This window comes from Toxotes jaculatrix, chromosome 23 (genome assembly GCF_017976425.1).
Source record: "Toxotes jaculatrix isolate fToxJac2 chromosome 23, fToxJac2.pri, whole genome shotgun sequence".
NCBI classification, from domain to species: domain Eukaryota; kingdom Metazoa; phylum Chordata; class Actinopteri; family Toxotidae; genus Toxotes; species Toxotes jaculatrix.
Genome location: NC_054416.1, coordinates 9,131,278 through 9,155,270, shown reverse-complemented (window position 1 = coordinate 9,155,270; position 23,993 = coordinate 9,131,278). Strand labels below are relative to the sequence as shown.

At 40.6% G+C, this 23,993-nt stretch overlaps 1 protein-coding gene across 6 annotated transcripts in view; it reads left to right on the top strand.

Annotated features, from left to right (window-relative positions):
* The window catches only part of LOC121176856 (collagen alpha-1(XXV) chain), a 135,936-nt gene that overhangs the window by 54,315 nt on the left and 57,628 nt on the right, over window positions 1-23,993 (top strand). For all 6 annotated transcript variants that reach the window (XM_041030961.1, XM_041030959.1, XM_041030962.1 and 3 more), the window contains exons 3-4: window positions 18,514-18,558; window positions 22,301-22,308. In XM_041030961.1, the coding sequence (XP_040886895.1) occupies window positions 18,514-18,558; window positions 22,301-22,308 (53 nt within the window). The remainder of the gene's footprint in view (window positions 1-18,513; window positions 18,559-22,300; window positions 22,309-23,993) is intronic.

The following is a 23,993-nucleotide window of genomic DNA, read 5'->3' as shown; positions in this document are numbered from 1 at the left end:
ACTTTCAAAATCATGTAAGTACGAACAGTCACACACAGAGCAGTGAGGTAAGCCTTGGCAAATCCCACCAAAGGCCACTTATTAGCATGGTCCAAGCCTGGTCCTGCCCATAAAGGCCCATTCAATCAAAAGTTATGTGGAAACCATTGTTGCAGGATTATTGTAGTGTGGCTGTAAATTGTGTGTAAGGCTCATTATCAAAGAGGCCTCCCTGGCAGAGCTTTGGCACAGGGGAGCCCGACAATCCAGGGTCTCACCATCTGTAACTGTGGTATGGGGGGAAAAAAAACTTGTGCTTCCACTGTGTACATCCATTAGACAACTTTTCTCTTGGGCTAAGGCCAAAGCTCAACAAAGTTTCCCAAGCTTTATTGGGAAACGGTAAAACCTTTGAATATGGTGGATCAAGCTGCAGGGAGAAGTGAAACTACCAGTTATGGAGCAGAATGAAGCATATGGTGGATCAGCAGTAGTGAGAACTGGGACTAGTTTCCCCACAGGGTCAGTAAAGTGTGGTGTATGTATTTGATGCCAGTTTATCAAAATTAATCCCTTAGAACAGGCTTTTTTTTCTTTTTTTACTAATAGTCCTTGCTGATATGTTTATATATGCAGTGGTTCAGTAATGCATTCTAACCACAGCTGCAGCATGGAAGTACATGTAGAGACTGCTCATGTTTGCTAATACTGGCTGCAGGAGGAAAAGGGAATCGGAGAGACTCTTCTCAGGCGCTGCTATCTGGATATTTCACTGAAAGTGAGTCAAACTCAGTCAGAGGACCTGTATGTTGTGATAATTAGCTGATCAAAACAATGAATATATTAGACTTTGAAGCACAGAGAAGTGAGTGTGTGTGTATATGTGTATGTGTGTCATGGCCAGGAAACCTGACAAAAACGTTCATAAGCCTGACAACACTGGCAGAGACAATCTTATCAGCTTGAAAGGAGTCTGTTGACAGTAAACGGCTTGATTAGGCACGAAGATAAAAACAAAATACGGCTGTCATATTTTCCAGTACAGAGATCCTGCATCTATTCAGCTCTGATTCCCTCTGAGCCTTGTTTGTAATTCAGGTGTCTGAATCAATGCAGCTGAATTTTAGGCTTCAAACCGGCCACAGTTTCATTTGGTGAATTGTTGCACTCCTGGTAATCATGCTGACGTTATTAAGGTTCTTCCTTCAGGTTAGGAGGTGCTAATCCATCTATTTTGTCATCAAACTATAACAGCAGGATTGCAAACCAGAGCTAACAGAGCATACAGAAGCAGCCACAGCTAAATATGCTGATTTTTTTTTTAATGTACTTCCCAGATGATTTTTCCTTATGTCCACGGTCACATCACAAGTCTGGCAAGAATGAGAAGAAACACATTCATCTTGTTCTGACTCCATCACAAATTGATTTATACATTTCTTTAAAATTTAAATGAAAAAAATGTGAGTCTTAGATAAAATATTTTATCTTCTGACTATATGATTCTGGATGCCAGAAACATTCTTCAAGATCAACTAGATTAAAACCTTCATCACCTGTTTTTAATAATGCCCATCTGTAAGTGTTCAGTGTTTACGTAAATCACAACTGCCTTAGCACGCACCCAAATGATCCACCCAAATTACTGCTGAGGGCCTCCGTTTGGGCACTTTTCCAGTAATGATTGATAAAGTGGAGCTTGTGGAAAGTGCAGGCTGCCAGGGTAGGTGTTATATGTAAAACATCACAGGCAGTTAACCAAGCAGCACATGCACAAGACAACCATGCTCGTGCACGAGCATTTGCAAAGCATGACAAGCGCTGTGAGAACTGGGCATGTTGGACGGCACATAGACACTGCATACCATGGTTTCAGAGGCTGATAGATCTCAGAGAGAATTGTCAAGGATGGCTTGGTGCTGAATTTGGACCAGAACATCTTCTCATGCGGGCTTCGAATAATTGAACCTCTCTTTAGGAGTACAGTAACACATTGCCTCGCCTTTCATCTGCTTCCCACAAGTGCAAGGCAGTGACAAGTTCTCATGGAACATACGCAGCCATGAACAGCGTAACATGGCAATTGTAATGTGAACAGTATGCTGCCACTCGAACGAGTAATTGACTTCAGCAGACCTACAATCAGTGCCCTGTTTGCACAAAGCCCGCTCCTTTCCTGTGAGAGTGTCCACTATTAGGAAGAAGTTTAAGTTACCTTTAAGCAGTTTGAAATCTAGTTAAAGGTAGTGGGATTTGATCTCAGTCAAACAATCCAAATTTTATCTGTCATTTTTAAACGGGCATAATTTTTAACACAATTAAAGCAGTCGGCACAAACCATAGTCTAAATGCATTTCCTCTGCTTCAAAGAATAGACATCGAAAAGCGTCGCCTGGTATCATAGCATCTCTGAGGATGTCCCTCTTTATTAAGCTGCTTAAAGCAAATGGCCTTTTACTTCCTCTGAATGGAAAGTGCACGCATGTCACGTGTGGTCTAGCTGATGTTCCAGTGGTCCCCTACTGTAAATAAGGAAGCATGCGTATGCAACTGTCTAATCTCATTTTTGTTAGCGTTTGGAAATTGGAACTGCAGCATACTCAAAAGAGATGCCAGTTACTTTATTTGGTCAGAAAACCGAATCTGATCTCCACCCAAAAGGTTTCTTTTTCAAGTTTCCTCAATGTCATCATCTCTGGCCTAATTCTGTCTTTTAATGAAGCGACCGAAAGCTTTGTACTTTGATTAAACATAGACTTTGTGAAAGGTGACAGCAACATATATGTTCAGTGCTCTGGAGACATGAAAGACTTATTTGGGATATAGCAGCAGAGCATTAGAAATTCTGTGTCTGAGCTACTAAATTAGAAAAACGATTTGCCTTTGTTTTTCTCCATATTCTGTTTGCGTGACAGCTCATTATGTCATGAAGGTAATACATAACAGAATGCGATCTTGGATCCTTTGGACACACACGAGCTCTAAATAAGAATAGATTTTATCACCGCCCCATCCAGGAACTCAATAGCCGCATTGTATGCCGAAGGATTTCTACTCTGGCTTGGACTGGAACAAATGGGTGGCCTGAAAATAGCATCCAGGTTCCTCTCATAAGCCATTTAACCAAAGGATCCTCCACTGCCCTGCTGGTTCTGTTCACTGTTTATCTAATAACAATCTTGACTCCTTTCTTTTCGGCCATGGTTATTAGTTTGTTTGCCATTTACTGGCACAGCCTGCCTCCTCGAATCTCTGTTGTAAATACTTCTCATACAGAGCTCAGGGTATTTGGGTTGGTGTGCAATTTCCGTGCCGCTAAGGTTAAGCGAGCAGGACTAATTGAATCTTGCATGTCTTCTTATGATTTATGAAGGAATAGAATAGATTCAGAGGCTTGATCTCCTATAATCTCTCTCATTAAGGGAGATGTAAGAAGAGATGATTGTCCAGCTTAATTTAAAACATCTGCAAATTTCTCATAACCTCTTTGATCGTGCAGTATGGCTGCCAGCTGCATGCTGTGCCAAAGAAGGTGCTCCCTACCCAAAACCTTAAAATCTGTTTAGTTCACAAGCTCATTCAAATGCTGCAGTTTAGTGGAGTGGTTCTAGTTGTTTAAGGATAAAACATAACCAGAAGGGACAACTGCAATGGAAAACTTGTTAAGGATACAAAAGGTAACTGAGTGACGATCACATAATGTCAAAATGTATTTTCCTCACGTTAGCTGACTTTCCATGTCCTGATGTAAACCTAGAGCATATAAAGTGACCCCTCTCCTTCATCCTGCTCTCTAATAGTTTTGAATAATGGGAGTTTAAGAATCATTTGAGGATGCAAGTAGCCCTCTAACTTACCATGCAGGCTCGTTTCCAGGACTTCTGAGTCACTTTCCATGTTTACCAGGGTTCACCTTGTCCTCCCTGCTCCTGTTATTTCCTGTCCAAACATCATGTTTTACTGGAAATGTGTTAGTGTGGGAGCTGAACATTTCGGAGATGCCATTTCGTGTTGTTTATAATAATTTGTTGAACAACGCATTGAGCAGTGTACTTGTGGCTGTTTGTAGTGTGTTTGTAATTCATGTAGTTATTTCCATAAAAGAATAGTGTAACATTTGGAGCAAAAAAAAAACAAAAAACGCATGTATCACAAATATATCACAAAATCAGGCACCTTCTCAGTGAAGCAAGGACTTCGTTACCTGCATTCAGTGTTAATGCTAATCCAGGCTATTGGCTACTCACTCCAGCTTCATGTTTATCATATACAGACACGAGACTGGTATCAATCTTCTCATGTGACTCTGTAAGCTTTTCATCGAGCATTCTTCTCATCAAAGCTCATCATAGGAAAGCTCACATAAATATTTATAAAACTACTTCGATAAATGCGACATAGACATGTGTAATGTATGTATATTACTGCAGACTTATGTAATATATAAAAAGGGGGAGAATGTTTATTGCAATGCAGCCAATGCTGTGGCTCAGAGCAGTTGTTGGCATGGTGATTTTTGCGGCTTCTTTGCTAAAACCCTTCAGGATCAAACTCGTAATAAGAACAGGGTGCACTGATGAAGAACCGGGCCCCACCACCAGCTTTACTGTGGCAATCCAACCACCTGAAACCACAGGTCAGGATTACAAATTATCCCAAGAGGATCAGCCCCCCTCCTCATCCTCCTTTGACCTTTGACTTGGTCAGTTTGACTGACACGTCTGCAGGAAACATGATGCAGAGGTACTTTGCCTGAACGCTTTCAAAACACACTTTGTTGTCTTTTCTGTGGAACTTCAAGGGATTGTGAAAAATCTCCTCCAGTTATTTTTCATGTGGCATTGTGTTACCGTGTCTGGCATTTCCCTGTTAATCATTGAAAAAGTTCTCCACCCTGAGGTGTCACATATGATTTGCTTTTATTTTTTATTTTTTTTACACAAGCTTGATGCCATCACCTCTGTATCTAACAGTCTGATTCAGTACCAAATATTTTGGTTAATGCAATTACACTAATGCTTTTCCTCATATTACGTTAAGCTTTCCAAATGTTTTGATTATATTTGCATGGTGGCGTGTGGCCTGTGTTTGATGTTTCTCAGAGCATGAAAACCGTGGTTCACGGTCTTTGCCGTCGGTTTTACTTACAGCCGTTTTGGGCCTTTGGTGCTTTGCTGATGTCAAACTCACAGCTGGGACATAAAAGACTATTGTGTTATGCTTTCTAGAAGCTCTTTAGTGTGTCTGTCTCAGAGGAAAAGATGAAGTCCTGATTTGAACTGACAAATTATGGTTTGGTTTCAGAGCTGGACTATTTCATGGCTGGGTGCAGTGACTCCTCTGAGTCCGGCCGTACCTATTAAGCGTTAGAGGTGCTGGGCACTGAACATTTTTAAACTTTGGACAGAGCCAAGCTAGGTGTTTCCCTCTGTGTGCACTCCTTTTGCTAAGCTAAACTAAAAGCTGCTCGCTGTAGCCTGATATTTATTTTACGTGCATCTCTCAGCAAGAAAGAAAAAGAAAAAGCAAATCTCCCAAACTGTTTCTTTAATAGCAGTGATTTTGCCCTAAGAGGAAAAACAGGGAAAGAACTGTAAAAGCTAATGACTGGTCGTCTGATATCGACAATTTTTAGTAGAAATCCTTCCGTAGTTGCAGCTTGAGCAGTAATGTGTGTAGGTTTTTGTGCAATTTCCGTGTAACGGTCTGCTGTATAAATGATTCATTTGAAACAAGGTGAGCAGAGTGAATTAACTTTTATACCTGGTTATAAGGCTCCCCTGACTGAATGCAGTGAAATTGCTTTTACACCATGTACTGCAGTAAAAATGAACAAGGTGTATATAAAGCTTGTTGTTGTCGGCTATGACTCAGCTCCGGAGGAAGGTCCTGCTAGGAACTGTGATTGCTTTGTGAAAAAAATTGCCCTCATTAAGGGGAATTAATGGCTCACAAAAGTAACTGAAGGTGCAGTGGTGTGTGTGTGTGTGTGTGTGTTTTAAAGGAAAGATTGACAGAGGTTAGAAAAACGAAAGCCTTGTTCATTTGCAGGGAATTTTGGCTTTCCCTTATTCATTTCCACTTAGAATTGCACTTCAGCTGGATGTTTTGTGTTCTTGCTGTTTTTACTGTTTCTTACAAGCCATCATTGCAAGTTCTACTGGCAACATGACCATGTTTTCCGGTCTGAAATAATCTTTAATAAGAGTGTTTCATTATGTTTTAGTTGTTTTGGGGTTGTCTTTTGGAAACAGGAGGCGAGATGCACATCTCTGAGAGTCTCGCAGAGGGGTTTGCTGGGTTGGGAAAATAAACTCAGAGGTGGCTGACTCTCAGTGAGTCTGGGGCTTGACAGCCCGATGATGACGCTTTATTTTCATTTCCACTCGGGACCCATGAAGGTCTGGAAGACACTTAGAGCATTCAGCATTCTCCCAGAGCTCATCTGTGCTGTTTTTAGTTTATTTAGGGTCTTCTGAAGGGATTTCTGATTTGATGGTTACACATAATGTCTGATGTGTTTTAGACATGTGCGTGCAGACATAGGAGTCCTCCTGGTTTGTCCCGCCAGGACTTTGACCAACTTTGCATGTTATATAGGTTTTTGAGAGGCAGATGATTAGTTGTTTTGATGTCCAGATGCTGTTTCTGGTAACTGGAGACCTACCTGTCCTACTACAGCATCAGCCTCCGGTCTCAGCCTGTCAGCACCCACTGGTCTGGTGAGATGAGGCCTTTCTGTAAGCTGGACTTTATACAGATAATACCACAGCTGATCATACATACTGCACCGTTACACACTGGAGTGCTGAATTAAAAATTGGATTGTGTTTTTTGCAGCCTGTGTCCAGCAGGTGGCTAAATTTGGACTTGCCTTTAGTGTTGGCAGTTCTGAGTGTTTAATGAAGTTCTTGTTTCAGACTTGAATTACATCAGTCTTCTTCATCCTTTCATCTGAAATGTTAAAAAGATCTCGTAGCTGCCCTTTAATGTCCAATGTACATTGCAGAAGTGTAACAGCCTTAACATCTGCCCCAAATGAGGAGTTTTATATGAACAGTGAATTCAACAACTTCACGCAACAGATTCAAAAACTCTTTGCTCTAGACTTTCCATTTTGCTCTTAAATCTTTCATCCCTCTATTCTACTATGAGATCCCCTTCCCAGCTTCTCTTCCCCCCCCCCTCCTCACAGCCTCTCTATCATACATTTTCCTTTACTGTTGACAAGATAGGGTATCCATGACATAAGAGCCTGTACCGGTCACGCTTGCGTGCTCAAACTGTTGCAGGAATAATCCAACACGGGTCATGCAACGCTCAAGTAAACACCAGCCTTAGACCACCAAGGCTGGCTGATAAGTTGAAAGATAATGAAAGCGAAGCCCTTGGGAGCTGAAGGGAAAAAATACAGTTGAGTGTCGGGAAAAACAATCTTGCACTCATAACCATAGAGGGCAGATCAAAGGGGATGGAGACCGCAGTGAAACTGCAGGTTAGCTCACTGATGTGAAACAATGTTGGTGACAGTATTAGTTTAGTTTAAAGGTGTACTGATTCATCCCTCCATATATACATTACATTCTGTAGTTCACTGTGTAGCAAGCTGAAAATTGAGATTTGGGGATTTTTATTGTTGTGTTCTATTATAGAGAAGAGAACCAGGAGGGAGGAGGGTAAAAATAATGGTCTATATAGTGAATAGGGAGAAACACAGCTGTGTTTCTAATGTTGCTAAATCCTGATTCATGCACAAAAATAAGTAACATCACCTTTTTTTTTCTCCCAAATGAGCCTCACCCACTTCAAACCAGAGAGAATAGCTGAGACAAAAACAGCAGAGACTGAAATCTCTCAACTAAAACAACCAAAACTGCTAAAGTTTCAGAAGATAGGTTGTCAGGGCCTTTAAAAATGGAACAGCAACATGTCTTTCCAGAAAGAATATCCTGGTTACTCTGTGAACAGTTTTCATTGGAACTACATTTCAAGACGAGAAATAGTCTGCTGCTTTGGGCACCTTAAAATGAATTCCGTTAACTTTCAGTGTGTTGGACTGGAGGCAGAAATCTCAGAGTCTATAAAGGCAAAATAAATGCAAAACTATCTGTATGGTTAGATTAGGCCAGAGCTAAGTCAGAAAACTCTGTAATTTGGGTGAACAGACCCTTAAACTACTTAAGAACTTTTGATTAAACGCCAGGGATTACAATCAGGGCAATGGATCACCGAAACACAAACAACAGCATTCAGAGTACAACAACATGGATTATGATTAGTAATGATATGCTGTATGAATGGGAAAATGTATGAATTTACAGTATGCAGACATATCTAAAAGATAAAGGACAAACATGAAGAAGCAATGTAAGATATGAAAATGCATGGTATTTGTTCTGCATAATCCCAAAGTGCAACCAGATACAATGCAAATGTTTAAAGATTTTGTTACTTTTGCTGCTCCAGCTGTATTAGTGGATAGTTATTCAGGCGGTGAGTACTGTATGCCAGTCTATTAAAATAGTTGAGGATTGTAATAACATTTTTGACTGGAGCTCAGTTGGCTTTTCTCCAGTGACTTCACATCTTTGTTAAGGAACTGCGATGACTGTCCTTGAACAGTTTTGGGGGCTCTGTGGTCCACTTTATATAGCCTTGCGTCACTAAATCCATCCGCACACACACCACAGACACGTACGCACGCGGCGAACGCTGGCACACACATCCCTGGTGTCAGTGAGGCCAGCCAGCAGTCATGTCATCCGTTAGCAGCAGGTATAGGGTTACACATGATTTCAATGTGACATCCAATAGCCACAGAAGTCTTAAACACAGATAAAGTATTTCATTTGAACTTGAACAAGAGAGGGATCATTTGATGCTAATCATGCGCTGTATGTCCATTTGCCTTCTGGCATCCCGGTGGACAATTTCTTCCAGTGACCAAAAATGGTCCTGCAACTATTTCAGCAACTCAAGGACACACACAGACGAAGGCATGGACACACACACACACGCACACATGCCCACACAGGTCTATGTGATACTATGTATGTTGCCATCAGTATGCTTGGTGCAATATTCACTAAACACACCCTTGGTAAGCTTCAAAAGCATCTTCTGGCTGATCCCCAGGAAGGAGTCGTTTTGCTACGTGTCCATGTGTCCTCAAGTTCTTTAGTGGTCATCTGGATGCCACAGAATCACATTTCAAAAGGATACATCAGGACTCCAGCAGCCTGAATGATCAAATCAGTTTATCTTGTAGTAACTACTAAATTTAGCGCACCGTAAGTTTATTTGCTGGCATCTGCACTTCAGCATTTCATGGTCTAATTAGGGGTATTGACTGACTACCAGCGTACGCAGTTCAGGAGCTTAAATCAGTCACTGACTGTGGCTAATCAATGTTTGCTAGGTTAGGCTGAGGTTGCTTTTCCCACATGCTGAGTGGTTTAATCAACTCTTGGTCAGTATTGGTTCTTTCTTAGTATGTAATACTCTTGCTTGCACAAATCACACCTGCGTTGAGACCTTTAGTTCCTCATCTCCTGGTTGCTCATGTTTCCACTGCAGCCTCTGTTGACATGCTTCCAACGCCTAGTGGTTCTCTTGGAGCACAGGTGGAAGGCGATATAGTTCAATGCAAGGTGACGAGACTGCTGGCTTTAGGCGGCCACTTTGTCATGACAATTAAACTCGGTTTTATTTATCTGGTGGATTCCTAAGCGGCTGTGCATGCAGGTTGCATATGCCAAGATATAACTTGGTTAACACTCAAAAGAAACCATTAATTTCCACTGTGGATTACACTTCAGCCTGGCCAAGCCAAGCTGGGCTCATCCTAGTGTTTCCCTTTTTCATTTTCAGGACATGAAACTTTTGGATTTTTCTCAATGCTCTAGTTAAAAGATTATAAAGTTACCCAAAAGTAACACTCCCACACATTCAAGCATAGGTTGTGTTCCTAGGAATGTCTACAGCGAAGATTTCTGATAGAGCCGTCAGAATGGCCGCCTGTGCCAATTTAACTTGCAGCATAAAGTGATGGGACTTGGCCAATCGATTGGCTTATTACTGACCTCCCCTCATCAGGGAGTGTGTTCTGGTTCCATCACGACCGCAGTCAGTACTGTGGGGAGGATAATTGCAGTGTGCAGTGCACGAGGTGGGTCTCAAGTATCCCAGCACTGAGCCTGTTGCCAGAGGAAAACACATTGATCTCTGAAGGTGATGAAAAGACTCTCTCAAAGGCCCTGCTTCCTCCTCAGGAGCGTTCCAGCCTTGACACTGAACCGGAGCAAAAGCATAGATGATCCATGCATGCCTGCCAGGCATAGTCACATTCATGTCATTTGTCTTCTTTGAGAGTGTGTGCGCACGTTTGACAAAGAACTAGAGAAGAGCTGCTTGTTCTGTAATGATTTTCTGCCCCTGAAACTGTGTGTTTAGTACGTATGAGTAAGTGTGCATCTTTGTTTAGGTGTTCGGTGTAAAAGACGAATGCAGGACTGTAACTACTCAATCACTGAAGACACTCTCACTCTCTCAAGTGCAAAACTTTGTCTGCGACTGGTGCAACACTGGGAGAGTCTATTTCATTCTGGTGATGCAGGGAGAGAAAGATGTATTTTTAATACTAGTTTCAATCTGTGTGACGTGGTGTTAATGGAGCCTGCAGCGACAGACAAATTCCTTGCATCCTAATGGATTGGCTCGTGGTTTAATGAACTGATAACTGGCATCTGGACAAACACAGCGCAGGACTAACACACACACACACACACATAATATTGCTATATTCATCAGGGATGGGAGGAGAAATAAATTCATTTCAAGTTGATAACAACATCCTATGACCACTACTGAGAGTACACACACAGACACACATACACAAAGCATCATTAACCATACTATTTTATTTTATTATTATATATTTTTTGCTTTCTGCATGATAATGAATGCTGCTTCGTGTAATTAGTTTCAGATTCCTGTTGGGTGATGTCTTGGGACTGTCTGACATTAACAAGTGTCCTGTTGGTACTGTGAATTAGGTTTAACTCTTAACGTATTAATAACAACTTTGGCTTGGGCTCGTGATTATATGTGAGCTCCGTGTGTTGATGATGTACCGTAATTGAAAACTGCAGAACTGAGTTTCATTAGCATTTGTGGAGCAGGCGTCACTGTTCATTACCCCTCATGGCTGTTTGTTAGATTTAATTCAGTCCCTCATCAGTGAGATGTCTTACATTACGGCTGTTGTACAAATCAAACTTTAAATTTCCAGCTATCTAATCACAGTCCCTCAAGTAGCAATGTAAACACATGTCTATCTACATATAAGGATATGTTTATTAAAGAGAAATCCAAACGTCCTTTGAGAAACTTGTGTAATTTGACAGAACCAGTTACATTTTATCCACAAAACAGAAAATCTACATTTGAACTGGGTAAATATAGTGTGTGTGTGTGTGTGTGTGTGTGTGTGTGTGTGTGTGTGTGTGTGTGTGTGTGTGTGTGTGCTACAGAGACTACTGTACGGGATTTTATGTGGTGACAAAATGAGTGGACCAAAAAACAAACAACGAGTAAATGTAAAAATCAGGCACAATGGTCTCTTTTCTGGGCAACAGATTAAATATAATTGCCAGGAATTATTTAGGAAATGGCTATAATCATCATATTTATTCAGGAAATGGTCACATTGGAGTTAAGTGCAGTTGGAAATAAGGATAATGAAGATATACGCCACAGAATCAAGGAATAATGTGAGATATCCTTTGGAACATTGTTTTTCTAGGTCAGATTGGGATTTGAATGTGGGTCTAGGGAAAATTAAAATAGGCCCCCAAATTCTTCTGCAGAATTCGGTGTTTATATTATGTTGCCAAAACCCTCTATAGCAATATAGAGAACTGCATTTATCTAAAGGCTTGTACCATAGCACTCTTTAAACTAGGTAACAAACTATTGTACTGCTCTTTATTACAATCCACAGCTAATTTTTGGCTTGCAAGAAAAATAATCCAAACAGCACGGCTCTTATTTGAAGGCAGTTGAAGAACCACTGTCATTAAACAAGCCTGATAATAGGGTTGCTCTTTGAAATAGCTTAGCATTACATGCTAACCATGCCATATCAGATTGCAGGCCTTTGGAAACATTCCTCTAATTTTCAGGAGTTGAACTTTCATTGACATTAAATCTAAGCTATATGTTTGCATTTAGGGGAAAAAAGTCTAAAGTTGACCTCCTCCAAAGTTGTGACAGTAATTAAACAGATTGTGTGCTTTTCTTATGGTAAATAAGCACATAGAACTTAATGGGGTCAAGTTGGTCTTTGAGAATAAACTCATTGTTCTGCTTTCTGTCTCTTCATCTCTCTTAAATCATAAGGGTTTGAGGAAGTTAAGGGATTAGTAAAAGCAGTTAAGAAGGTCAGTGAGAGTACTAGAAGAGCAGCTCTTCCGGAGCCACTTTGGTGGGTCACAGGCTAAAAGGGACTTTCCTGTTTTTCTCAGAAATACACAACACAGATGACCTCAAGAGGAGTCAGAAGATCGTAGAGACGTATCTCACTGTGCTGTTATCGCTTGACTTGAGTTTTGAATCGGGTCTTTGTGCTGATGACACACAGATGCAGTTCGTTCAACTTGTGTAATCTCAAAGACCTCAGAGCTCAGTGCAGAAGTTCAATAAACAGTACATGTACTAAATAAGTTAAATGCAGGCTACACAACTTCACTGGTCACTATACTGTATGAAGTCAGCTGTACACCTTACACTGAGAGTTTGTTAAAATTAGTTCCCAATAAATTGATAAATTGTTTAAATAGCTGTGAGTAATGGATGAATGGTTGTTAAATAGTGGTGTTGTGTGTATTAAAAAAGAAAAAAGGTAAACTTCTGTACTGGAGGCACAAATTATTAGTTTTTTAAAAGTTATCCCCACTCTTCTCTGCCAGGTTTTACAGTGAACACTTTAGTTTCTTGAGGGGTAGTAAAATCCCAGATTGATGTTTCATGTCACGAACACACAGTATATTTTCTCTACTTTCTCCTAAGAAAGAAGTGCTCATATTCCAAAGTTGTTGCACTGGTAAGGCTGCCTGAGTTAGCTGTTGGACTTTGCAATTCATATTCTGACAACAATACACATCCCCCTGAAGATGAAGAGAACAGTGACATTCAGGGATGAGGCTGATTGTGAAATTGTGGTTCAATTTCCATTTTTTTCCCTTGGACAGTGGACACAGTGTTCCATGAATTAGCATTTTATGTATTGATTTATTCATTGTCATGCAGAGGAATAAGGATCTTGGATCACATTATCGTGCCTCTTTGCCAGACGTCTCCACAAAAATGTACTTGTAAAGTAACAAATGATTGTACAGCAGAAAGCCAGCTTTTGTGCAGCTTTAGTTCCGTTGACCTGGATACCCAAGTGCTGCCAGGTTTAATAAACTAATCCATCCATGTTGTGGGATTAAATTGACTATATTAAAGTCTGTTTTGACTAAATCATCCTAAATCCTTGGAAAGATTGAAAAGACATTGATCAACAGATTTTTTTTTTTGTTTGAGAAATATTCTGAGCATTTCACTCAACTAAACTCCAAGACCCAAGTTCACAAGCTGGCTGAAGCCTCCTTGAGATGGCCCAGCACACTGTTTATGTGGCACAGCTGATCATTTAACTCTGATACTGACAAGTAGACTAATGATATCAAGCATTTTAATCATGTGTGTTTTTTTAAAAGATAGTGAACTTTTCAAACTGTCATGATGGAACCTGACAGTTGTGATAAAAACTGCTGTCATATATCCCTACATTTCAAACTGGGATTTGAAAGCAAAGTCCATTTATTTAACTGCATGCAAAAGGAAAGTGCTCAGTTAAGCTTTCTTCAAAATGGCTGCAGAACATTTCAAGCACCAAATCACTCAAAGACTTTTTGTTTTTTTTTTTTCTTTTTGCCTTGGAGGCACCTTCTACCCTTGGCGTAAAATTTACCATAACTGAACCAAACAACAGTGAAACGATTTCATGTCAGTTTCTGAAAACATTGGCACTGGAAGCTTCGTACAGCCGTGACATTTCTCCCAAACATTCCTGCTGGACATTGTATTTTTATGACTCATGTATAAACAGCCAGGTCAGCAGCGCTTTTGGCTGGTTGTTTACAATTCAAGGGAAAAATAGTTTGAAAATGAAGCATGGAAAATGTGTAGATGAAGGAATCAAACCTGAAATTCTTTTATGTTTGGCACAAAGCTGATCTCAAGAAGCAGGTGTCACGAAAAAGGTGCAGGCTTTTTAAAGTTTTGTTTCTGTGATGCACACACTGCCACTGCCGCCGCTGTCTCCTTTAATATACACCGTTAACACATTTGAATCATCTGTCCACAACAAACAAAGGTTAATTTCACTCTTTTTCCAAGTGTCTTTCTTAAAATAAAAAAAAAAAGTTATTTTTCAACTGATGACATTTCAACATGGGAAAATGCAAACTATGTGATTATGGATCTCATTTGCAGAAAACATCTGAATTTATTCACTTCACTCAGAAAGGTGCAGTTGGGCTTGCTGAGAAGTCTAAAGCCAATTCTCTTCAAACCTGATTTACTTTGGAGGCTGGAGCTGGTACCCAGTTTGCTATTTTTGGCACGAGTCTGACTTTTATTCTAAGGAATAGTTGTAGAGAGAGGCTTAGAGTGGTCTGATTATGTATATCAAGCTCTGAAACAATGCTGGTATTGTAAATGAGTCCGGCCTGGCCTGGTTTACTTGAAGCTGATTGATTTGAAGGGAAGAGAGAAATAGAGAGGTTCAGTGGTGTTAACTGTTCTGGACCAATCAATATTTTATGGATGATGGGTCGAGGTAAAACGCAATTTTGTCTCAAATACGTGAAGTATAAACAAGAAGTTTATTATGTCAAGCAATGCGTAACTCTGAAATAATGTTGTAATGAGGAATATGAGCAGAAGTATTCAAAAACAATACAGCCGTGGCTTAGAACAGCGTGTTTCACAATACTGCCAGTTACATGGGATTCCTTTGTGCCAAATAACATTAAAATGACTACTAGTATCACTACTTTGGACCAAAAACATTCTGTGGGATTGTAAAAATCTAATGTTGTTTGACTATTCCTGAAAAAGAAGAATATGAATACATGTTGAGACTTGAAAACGCTGTGCTGATGGTTTCATGCTGCTCTTACAGCTAACTCGGTGCCATTCACATCACAGTCTGTTACCATCCCATGTATAGACACAATCACGACTTTTGAGAAGTTATATGATTCATTGTATCTGAGGAGTGAGACAACTTTTATTTGATGTTTTATGTGCTCTGATATGAATGACCTTGACAGGTGATGAGCAACATGACAGTCTCATTATTCATTGGTCAAAACTACAGTTTGTGTTGTGAAGAGTTGGGAGATTTGACCGTCTCCTATTGTCCACATGTAAATTTCATTGTTTGGCAAGTTTTGGCTGTAGCCGTTAGCATTCATTGCTTTGGCTTTTCACCCAAGTCACTGCATGCATTGAACTTTTCTGTTAACCTGAAAGTTTAATGCAGCTTAGCTCAGCATCTTGTTAAAGTACACAATGACAATGCTAGCATGCTCCTATCGACCATGTCCAACTTATTTATGATGTTAGTGTGCAAACATTTGTTAATTATTGTTTGCTTGAGGCTGATGGGAATGACATTAGTTTTGCAGCTATTTGGTCACAGATCCTGAAACTGACCTGAGAGTGGGCTGGATGAAGAGTTAAGGGATCACCAGAGACAATTCATCCAGTAGTTTTTAAGACTCAGTGTATTCCTCATGGTGGTGCTAAAGGAAAAGTCAGGGGATCAGCAAGTCATTAAGATGCATAGTCTTGAATGTCTGCACAACATGTCTTGGGAATCCATCCAAAAATTGTAGAAATATTTCAGTGGTGGAATGACCATCCGACACGAGGGTGGCAAATGCTAAAGCCAAATATCACTTACATGGACGTCTTTTCTCTCTGGTCCTGCATCATAAAATGTCTTTCAGCTGTTTATTTTCTAAAATACAAAAGCCACCAAATAACACATAAGTAAAAACACAATACATATCACCACAGGGTCCCTCTTTGTTATATCTGACCAAAAACTTTGTCTGACCAAACTTTTGAAGAAACATCAAGTTCACTTTGATTTATTTCACTTTCAGAGTCAAAATCTGTGAAAAGGTTGAAAAAGTTTCAGCAGATTGTTCATGGTTGTTGACCCTCATCGTGAAATTCCGTGCCACGTTTTTCTCTGAAACCACTGTTCCATAGCCGTACTTGGGACACTGTGAGAAAACACCAGGACACAACAATGTTTTTGAAGTGGAATGTTTTTCCTTTGACAGGAGTCAATTATAATCAGAATTCCTACAATAGTTGGTTACTTTCTTTGTCTCAATTAAAAAAAAACATCTGGAAACCTGTTTTGACTGCGCCTGATGGACTACACAAAGTTATTCTTTGATTTGTGTTTCATAAACTGAAATGTCCTAGCGATTTTGTTTGTAGTCTTTCAGTGTTACTGGTAGAGTCAAGTTGTATGGGAATCTCTCCTTACAGTCCATAATCAGAATGAAAAATATTGTGATGAATATTGTGAATCCAGATGATATCTGAAAATAATGTAGGGTATTTTGTCTGGACCACCAGCTCCCATGCGGGGAGTGTTTTTTCAGCAGCTGTCAAAAATATACCACTAAAATCAGGAGGATGTTGTATCGTCGTACAAAATATTCCTCTCGGAGGTGTCAAGTGTCATTTCAAAGTGAGCAATAATGAAGCGACTGCCAAGTGCAGTAAACCCCCTTCTGTTTCTTTTAAAACTTTAAAAAACAAACCTATGGAGAAACCAGGGTTGATGTGAGCCGTAGTAAAGTGAGAGTCAAACTCCACCTGTGGTTACATACTTTAAACTGTGCCTGGACCCTTCGCTGGCAGCGCCTGACATTATCCTGGAAAGTGTCCAAAGGGAGCAGAGTTGGAGGCTGAAGTGGAGCCAAACAGTGGGATCAAATTGAGGACTAAGCATCATACAAAGAGTTGTGTAATATAATCCTGCATTTTGCACCCCAGTAACACATCTGGAGCATCATAAATCAGCCAAACACTGTGTAAAAGGGATTGTTCTTTTCATTTTACTCTTTGTTACTTTTATTTTCCTTCCTTACAGAGGGACAGGGATAGCAAAGTTTAGAGAGGCTACCAAATACGGAAAGGAAAGTTGATCAGAAGAACATGCTGAAATTTAAAGGGAGCTTTTTTTTTTATACAGACTTGGGTGGGATGCTAGGTGAGGTTATTTGGACTAGTAATTAATTTGGTTGTTTCGTATTGTGAGTCCTGTTTTTTAGCTGCAGACAAAGGCTCAGTGCCACAGACTCAACCCTCACAGCAGCTTTTGACACCCAGGCAATTAATGTTGAGCTGTTCAGTCTGTTCAAAAACTTTCACCAACCCCATTACATGACAGTAATTATCATGAACTTCTAACATGATGACAAAATGCTGTTCTTTGCCAGTACAGGGGTCAAGAGAGGTTTCAAAATGATTTGCATAATAACTCTTCACAGTGTTCTTACTGCCTGAAATTGGATCTGGATATTTTCTGTGATGTAGAACCAGACAGGGAGGATTGTTCCTCTTGGTTCCATTGATTTCCAAACTCTTTGATCCTGACAGCTCCTTCTTGAGTGGAAAGTGAAATTTTCCTTTTTACATATTGTCCATTCCATTGCAAGTTCTCCTCAGAGGTGGAGTGTACCCATGTACTACTGTGAAACCATATTATAAGAGCTCAACTTTTCAGCTAGTCTAAAAGGCATAGCCTCACCCTGCGGATAAATTGTGAATGCAGCCTCTTTTTTTGAGCAGAGAGCAAACAAAATGCCAGTGCCTGAAAATTTGTTTCCAGCTGCCAACCTCAGGAAAAGACTGCATGTATTGCTGGGAGGAGTAGGAGGTCATTTTGGGAGAGAAACTCCCAATTTCCGAAGGTTTTTTTTCTTTTTTTTTTTTCTTTCTGAGCGCTACCTGCATACAACACAACCCAGTCAAGTCTTCAACATGCAAAACCTGACAAAGCATGTAATTGTTTCACTCCTCCAGCTGAGTTTCAGCTGGCAGGATACTGGCAAACAGGAAAACACGTATAGATGAAACAAATTAAAAACTGGAGCATCTCTGCTGAAAACAAAAACTGAAACAAAGGAGGAGAAACGGGAATGACAGGGTGAAGCGCACTTTTGTTTGCGTTTCCTTTTTTCACCTCAGCTTCTGTCTAAATAGAGCCAAAATTCTTAATGAACCTTGAGATTTTGAGGTCTTTGTTGTTCAAATACAATCATTTTCAGTGTCTCCTCCTCATCCTGCTGTTGGATGGTTCGACTGTGAGAATACTTGAAGAATATGAAACTTATACAAACAAAAAGACAATCAAATTACTGACTAAAATGTATTATATTCTTCTTTCGGCAGGACCTCCGGGAAAGCGAGGAAGAAGAGGCCGCAATGGAGAACCTGGTATGTACATTTGTGTGTCTGTGTGCATGTGTGTGTGGCCAAAGATCACTGTTGTCTCAATCCAGAAACGTTTAAGCAATAATTCAGTAGGACATCAGCAAATCACACTGCACTTACAATCATGTAAAAGTACACTGTATATCTTTGGAGGCCAAAATAGGTTATGGATGTGTAATTTGTGGCCTGGTGGTTTCGGTGTTCACTTGGATTGTTTCAGCTTCAGTCGCTATAGAAACACTAGATTTTCACAGTAAAACTGGGAGACAGTGGAGTCAAAGGCGATGCCCAAACTTGTTGAAGGTGTTGACGTCCGTGTCTAAACTTTGAGAAGCTCCAGCCCTCCAGTGCTGATCTCAGACATGATGTAGTCATGTTCAGCTTCAGGATATATAATAACCCACGCTTGCTGGCCTCCACAAATTCAGCAACAAGTTGTCTTCATGCATTCAGGATCTCCAATCTCTTCTCCCTCCTCCCACACACCTTCCTGAGCTGACTAAACAAATATGATCCAGCCGAAGCCTCGAGCATCTAGGAAAAGGACACGCCGTGCAGTGACACTCCCACGGACGGAAAGTGTCGCCGCAAATTGAATTCACAGCGAGAACATGTACTTGGCAGGGAGCTGCGTCCACACTCCGCTCACCTGATAGCAAAAGTGATAATGGGCTCTGGAGTGTGACGGCTTTCCTGTGCTGAGAGCGCAGTGTAGCAGAACATAGACAACGCTTTGGAACAAAAGCACTGCCCCTGTAAAAAGAAATTAGAGAGACGGCAAAGCAAGGTCCCAGTTTTAAGTGAGGCAGAGTAATAAGGGAACGGTTTGGTTTCACAGCCTGAGAAACAAACTCTGTGTCTGTGAGGGGAGGAAAAAAAAAGTGCTGGTTTTCCCACCAGATCCAGCCACTGCTTTTTAAAGTCATGGGCATCAAACCGAATCAGTTGAGGTCTTTTATTTGAGCTTCAAAGATCCCTTTATTTCCTTCATTTTCGATTTTGCCAAATTAATTTAGGATCCTGTTTGAGGCCATGTTCTGCGTTTTGAGACAGGGATCAGTGTGGTGTGGCTCTCTGCTCTCTTACATAATACCAAAGTGATCCAGTGTCTGACTTGAAAGCCGGGGAGGATGAAAAAAAAGAGAAATCAAATGACAGATAGACAACAGTTCAATGTTCTGGTTGGCCGCACATCTGAAATACCGCCAGGCTTTGTTTATGCAGCGCTTAACTTTCCAATAAACATCCACCATGCCAGCGTATTTTAAATGGCACCATTGTGCAAAGACAGTTTGTTCATTCTCTGGTTAGCCAGAGCAAATGTGGAGAATGTGAATGGCTTCCTCTCGACAAATCAATCGGAAACGAGCAAACAATCATACCCACTCACAATGTCTGGACTGAAGTGGCAAAGCGTCTATCAAGGATAGACAATAGGGAACAATTGGGATGACAGGCCTCGCCATCCTGCATAATAGCCCAAATTACAGTACTAAACTAGGATGAAGAGTGTTGTCAGATCAGACAGTTTTGGCTCAAGTTTGTCAACCTGAAATAGTGCCTGTTTAAAGAGACTGTTTTTGTTGATGCCACTGAACTGAACTATGAAGTTAAGCAGTTGTTCATTCCAGCTTTTATCTGCACTTTCACTGGTTATGTGCAGCATCTGCAAAATCATTTAAAAAAATAAAATCAATGCTTTATAGGTCCTTGTGCAGAGAATGCAATTTAAAAATTTGGCACTAAAAGTGATTCTGTATATTAGGCTGCAGTTATAGCTCAGTTATTTCTGCAACATTTAAAGTTTGGATATGTTGGCGAATGTAAAGTGAAGCAATATTCTCTATGAAACTCATAGAAGTATTCAAAACAAATAAATATGATGGCACTGTGCTGCATTATTGGAGCCCAGTGTCAAACTCTGTGTACCCGCTCCCCTGGGGGAAAAAAAACATTTAGGAGACATTTTTTTATACAACTGAAAAATTTGGTCCTTGACAAGCACAGGCGAGCTGCATTTTGCACTGTAAGCTGAGAGTAAACAAATGTCCCTCTTTAAGTTCTCAGCACCGGTGCTTGTTGAAGGGAAGCATATTTAATTCATGATTCACTTTAACCAAAAGTAACTAAACTGCTGCAAGGTTCCCACAAATTCATTGGGGAGGTGTTGTAGAGTTTATTCATCTACAAAGGCAAAGGGAAGCTTTCGCCCAGACTTGGCTGCAACTGACAGAGAGAACAAATAGGAAAAAGACACGGTGATATTTACCTATGCATTAAAAATGAATGGGATACTTCATTAGGATCCCTTGTTTGTTTACCGGTAACATATGGAAAGGAAAAGTGTGGTATGACAGTTTACGATGAGAAAGTTTTTGTAGCAGTGAAAGCCACAGTCTTCAAACTGTTCTAGCAGGTGGTCACTGCTGGAAAGTGTTAGAAGTTTCCTCACATATTTTCCCTATGTGAATAAGCATTTCTTGCTGCTCGTGTACCTGCGTTCACAAAAGGGGGAATTGATGCTCAAAGTGAGAAGCTTGAGCAATTTAACCTTATAGTAGTGCATCAATTTCAAATGTGAAGAAAAGCAGCTTTTCTTCCAAATAAATCCTCTTGAAAAAAATTACTTTGAGAGCCCCGCTGCAGCTGTGTAAGCTTTGTATCATTTCACAGCATTATAGCATCCATTTTGTGAGCAATCACATGCTATTGTACATACACTATGGTACCTGTACAAGTAATCTCAGTGACCTTTACACTCACAGCAGGAGAGTGAAAAATTGTGGAGGAAACGACTAGAAGTGCCAGTGTTAGAACAGAAGGTGAGACTCAGCCTGAGTGACTGAATGATGCTTGAGCTTTGAGGACTGTTTTAACAAGATGTTACTCATCATGCAGTTTTACATGTATTCTATTCCAGTAAACTTTGTTACATTGTTAGTTGAAAATGTTATGCTGAGCCATTGGACACAGTGGGACATGGTAAAAAGAACATACACGGTGGAGCAGGTTTTTTAAAAGCTAAGTGGTCTACTGTAACTCAGCGATCCATAAAACAATGCTACAGAAGTGCAGCCCACTGAGCCTCAAATATGGCTCCTTAAATGCCCCAGCTGCAGGAGCGATTTGCACTGGTCATGAAGAAGAACAGTTCAAGGACATAGGACTTGTAAAGAAAAAAAAAACACTTTTCTTCTGGGTTAAAGCAGCTGGGTACCTTTTTAATAAGAACCTAAAGACTTAAAATGATTTGCAGGGTTCTGGGGAGCCCTGAAGTACTGTGGCACACAGTCCTTTGAGCGGCAGTAATTGGGAAAAAGACGAGTGTCACCTCACAAAAACGTGGGGGGAATTTTTAACAAGCGCACAACCCCTTGTAGTTGTGAAATTAGAGCCACTTACAAATGTAAAATGTGATCGCCAGGCCTGGTGGCCATTGTTGGCCCAACTACATGAAAAAAAGATAGGAATCTTTTGTCACTATACTTTTGTTCTATACCATAAGTACAAAGATTAGTGGGTTACTGAAGCAGAATGTCTATTTAGTTCAGTCTGTGAATGCATCATGGTGCAAGAGTTGTATCTTTGTGAAACGTTCATTCCCAAGGAAATAATTCTCCGCAAGAGCCAGCTTTCCCATCTCACTTATTTGGATATGTGGTTTCAGTGGAACATTGATGATCTGAGTCTGTTTGATCACTGATTGAAAACACACTAACCATGTATTTTTTCCTTTCTCTTTCAGGACCTCCTGTAAGTATGCCTGCTTCACATCTTCCCCCAGCTGCGATAGCCATGTGAAGGTAAAAACTCCAAACCAGCAACAGTAAAGCATGACGGCAGGATGCTGCAGCAACAAGTTACAAACATGCCTTAGCATTAAAGTTAAGAACAGTTTACATGAAAGAAAAAAAAGAAACCATGGGGCCACATTCAAGGAATTGTTTTACATTTTGGGAAATAAACTCACTTCACTTTCTTGCTGAGCTTTAGATGAGATGTCTGTGCGTTGGATATGAAGCTACAGCCAGCAACTGGAACCAGGGTGAACAATCACTTGGTTAAAAAAAAAACAAACTGTAAAGCAAACATAAAAGTATAAATTTATGTTTTTACAACTGATGTAGAAGACATCTGATTATGACAAATTTGCTACCAGAGATCTTACTTGCACCACACACTCGGACTCTATTATTAAAATAATCCCTTCATCCCAGCCTTCCCTGAAAAGGGACCCTTTCCCTGTCATCTGGGCAGCCTGGTTTGTAATAATCTTGCTACCAGCCTACATCCCTGCCAGCTCCCTGAACCCGAACAGATTATCTCACCTCATTATATTGCCGGGTGATCACAGATTCACTCCCATTACCAGATGGAAAACTTCAGTGTTTCCCCAAAGATGAAGACAAAATCATACATACATACATAAGCACCGGGGATTGTGACAGTTCGCTGTATAACCGGGTCAAGCGGTCATTGTGTGTGTGTACATACGTATGTGTGTGTGTGTGTGTGCTCTGTTAAAATTATTTATAGTCCAGAGGCAAGTGTGATTGAATAGGTATAATAGCGTGTGCCGACTGAGCTGTAAAAGTCGTAAGTTAATCCTCAGAGCCTTCTCAGGCACTCGCTCATGGGGTTCTGGGGCGTAAGTAAGTGCAGGTGGTCTCTCTTCTCAGCCTCACTCGCCAGGCTTTACATCTGACAAATAAAATCATACTGTGAGATGTCTCAAGAGCCGACTGAAGTTCAGCAAGCGTTGTCTCTGAAATGTTTATATGGCAGGAGACATTGGATTTGCCACTAAATGTATGGGATGCATGTGTTTTGGTACTTTTGGGACTGGTCCTTTGGTAGATCCAGTGTGCATACAATACTCTACCGGTACCTGTACCGGTAGAGGTCCTAGTTTTACTGTAGGCAAAGTAAAACTCATACTGCATTAAACAGAAAAAGCCTATAATTTACAATACAAACCAAAAAAATTGAAGTCTGGGTGAGTGACTGCATTTCTACAGTCTTCAAAAAAAATGCAATGATCTGACAATGACTCACCCGATGGTCACCAAATCTGTTTCCGAAATAAAAAAAGTCCTTTGCCAGTTTCTTAAAAAAGAGACAGTAGTAAGTGATCTCATGTGGTTTCTCATTTGGTATGCCCACCCGGGGGATGGCAGGGGACACGTCGCTATGCATATTCAACAGCTCCCCCCATAACTCCGGGAACACTGCGTAAATTGTACATAGCTCTCGAAGCCAAACAAACCGACCACTGCTGAAGTCATTACAGATGCCTGTGACTTAATCGTTACTCAGCCGCTGATGATTGGACAGGGACCTGTGGTTGCAGTAGAGAGAGAATAGGTCTCTTCAATCAAAACTCATCAGGAATAGATCCTCACTGGTGGTTCACAATCAGCGTTTAGACATGGAAAAGT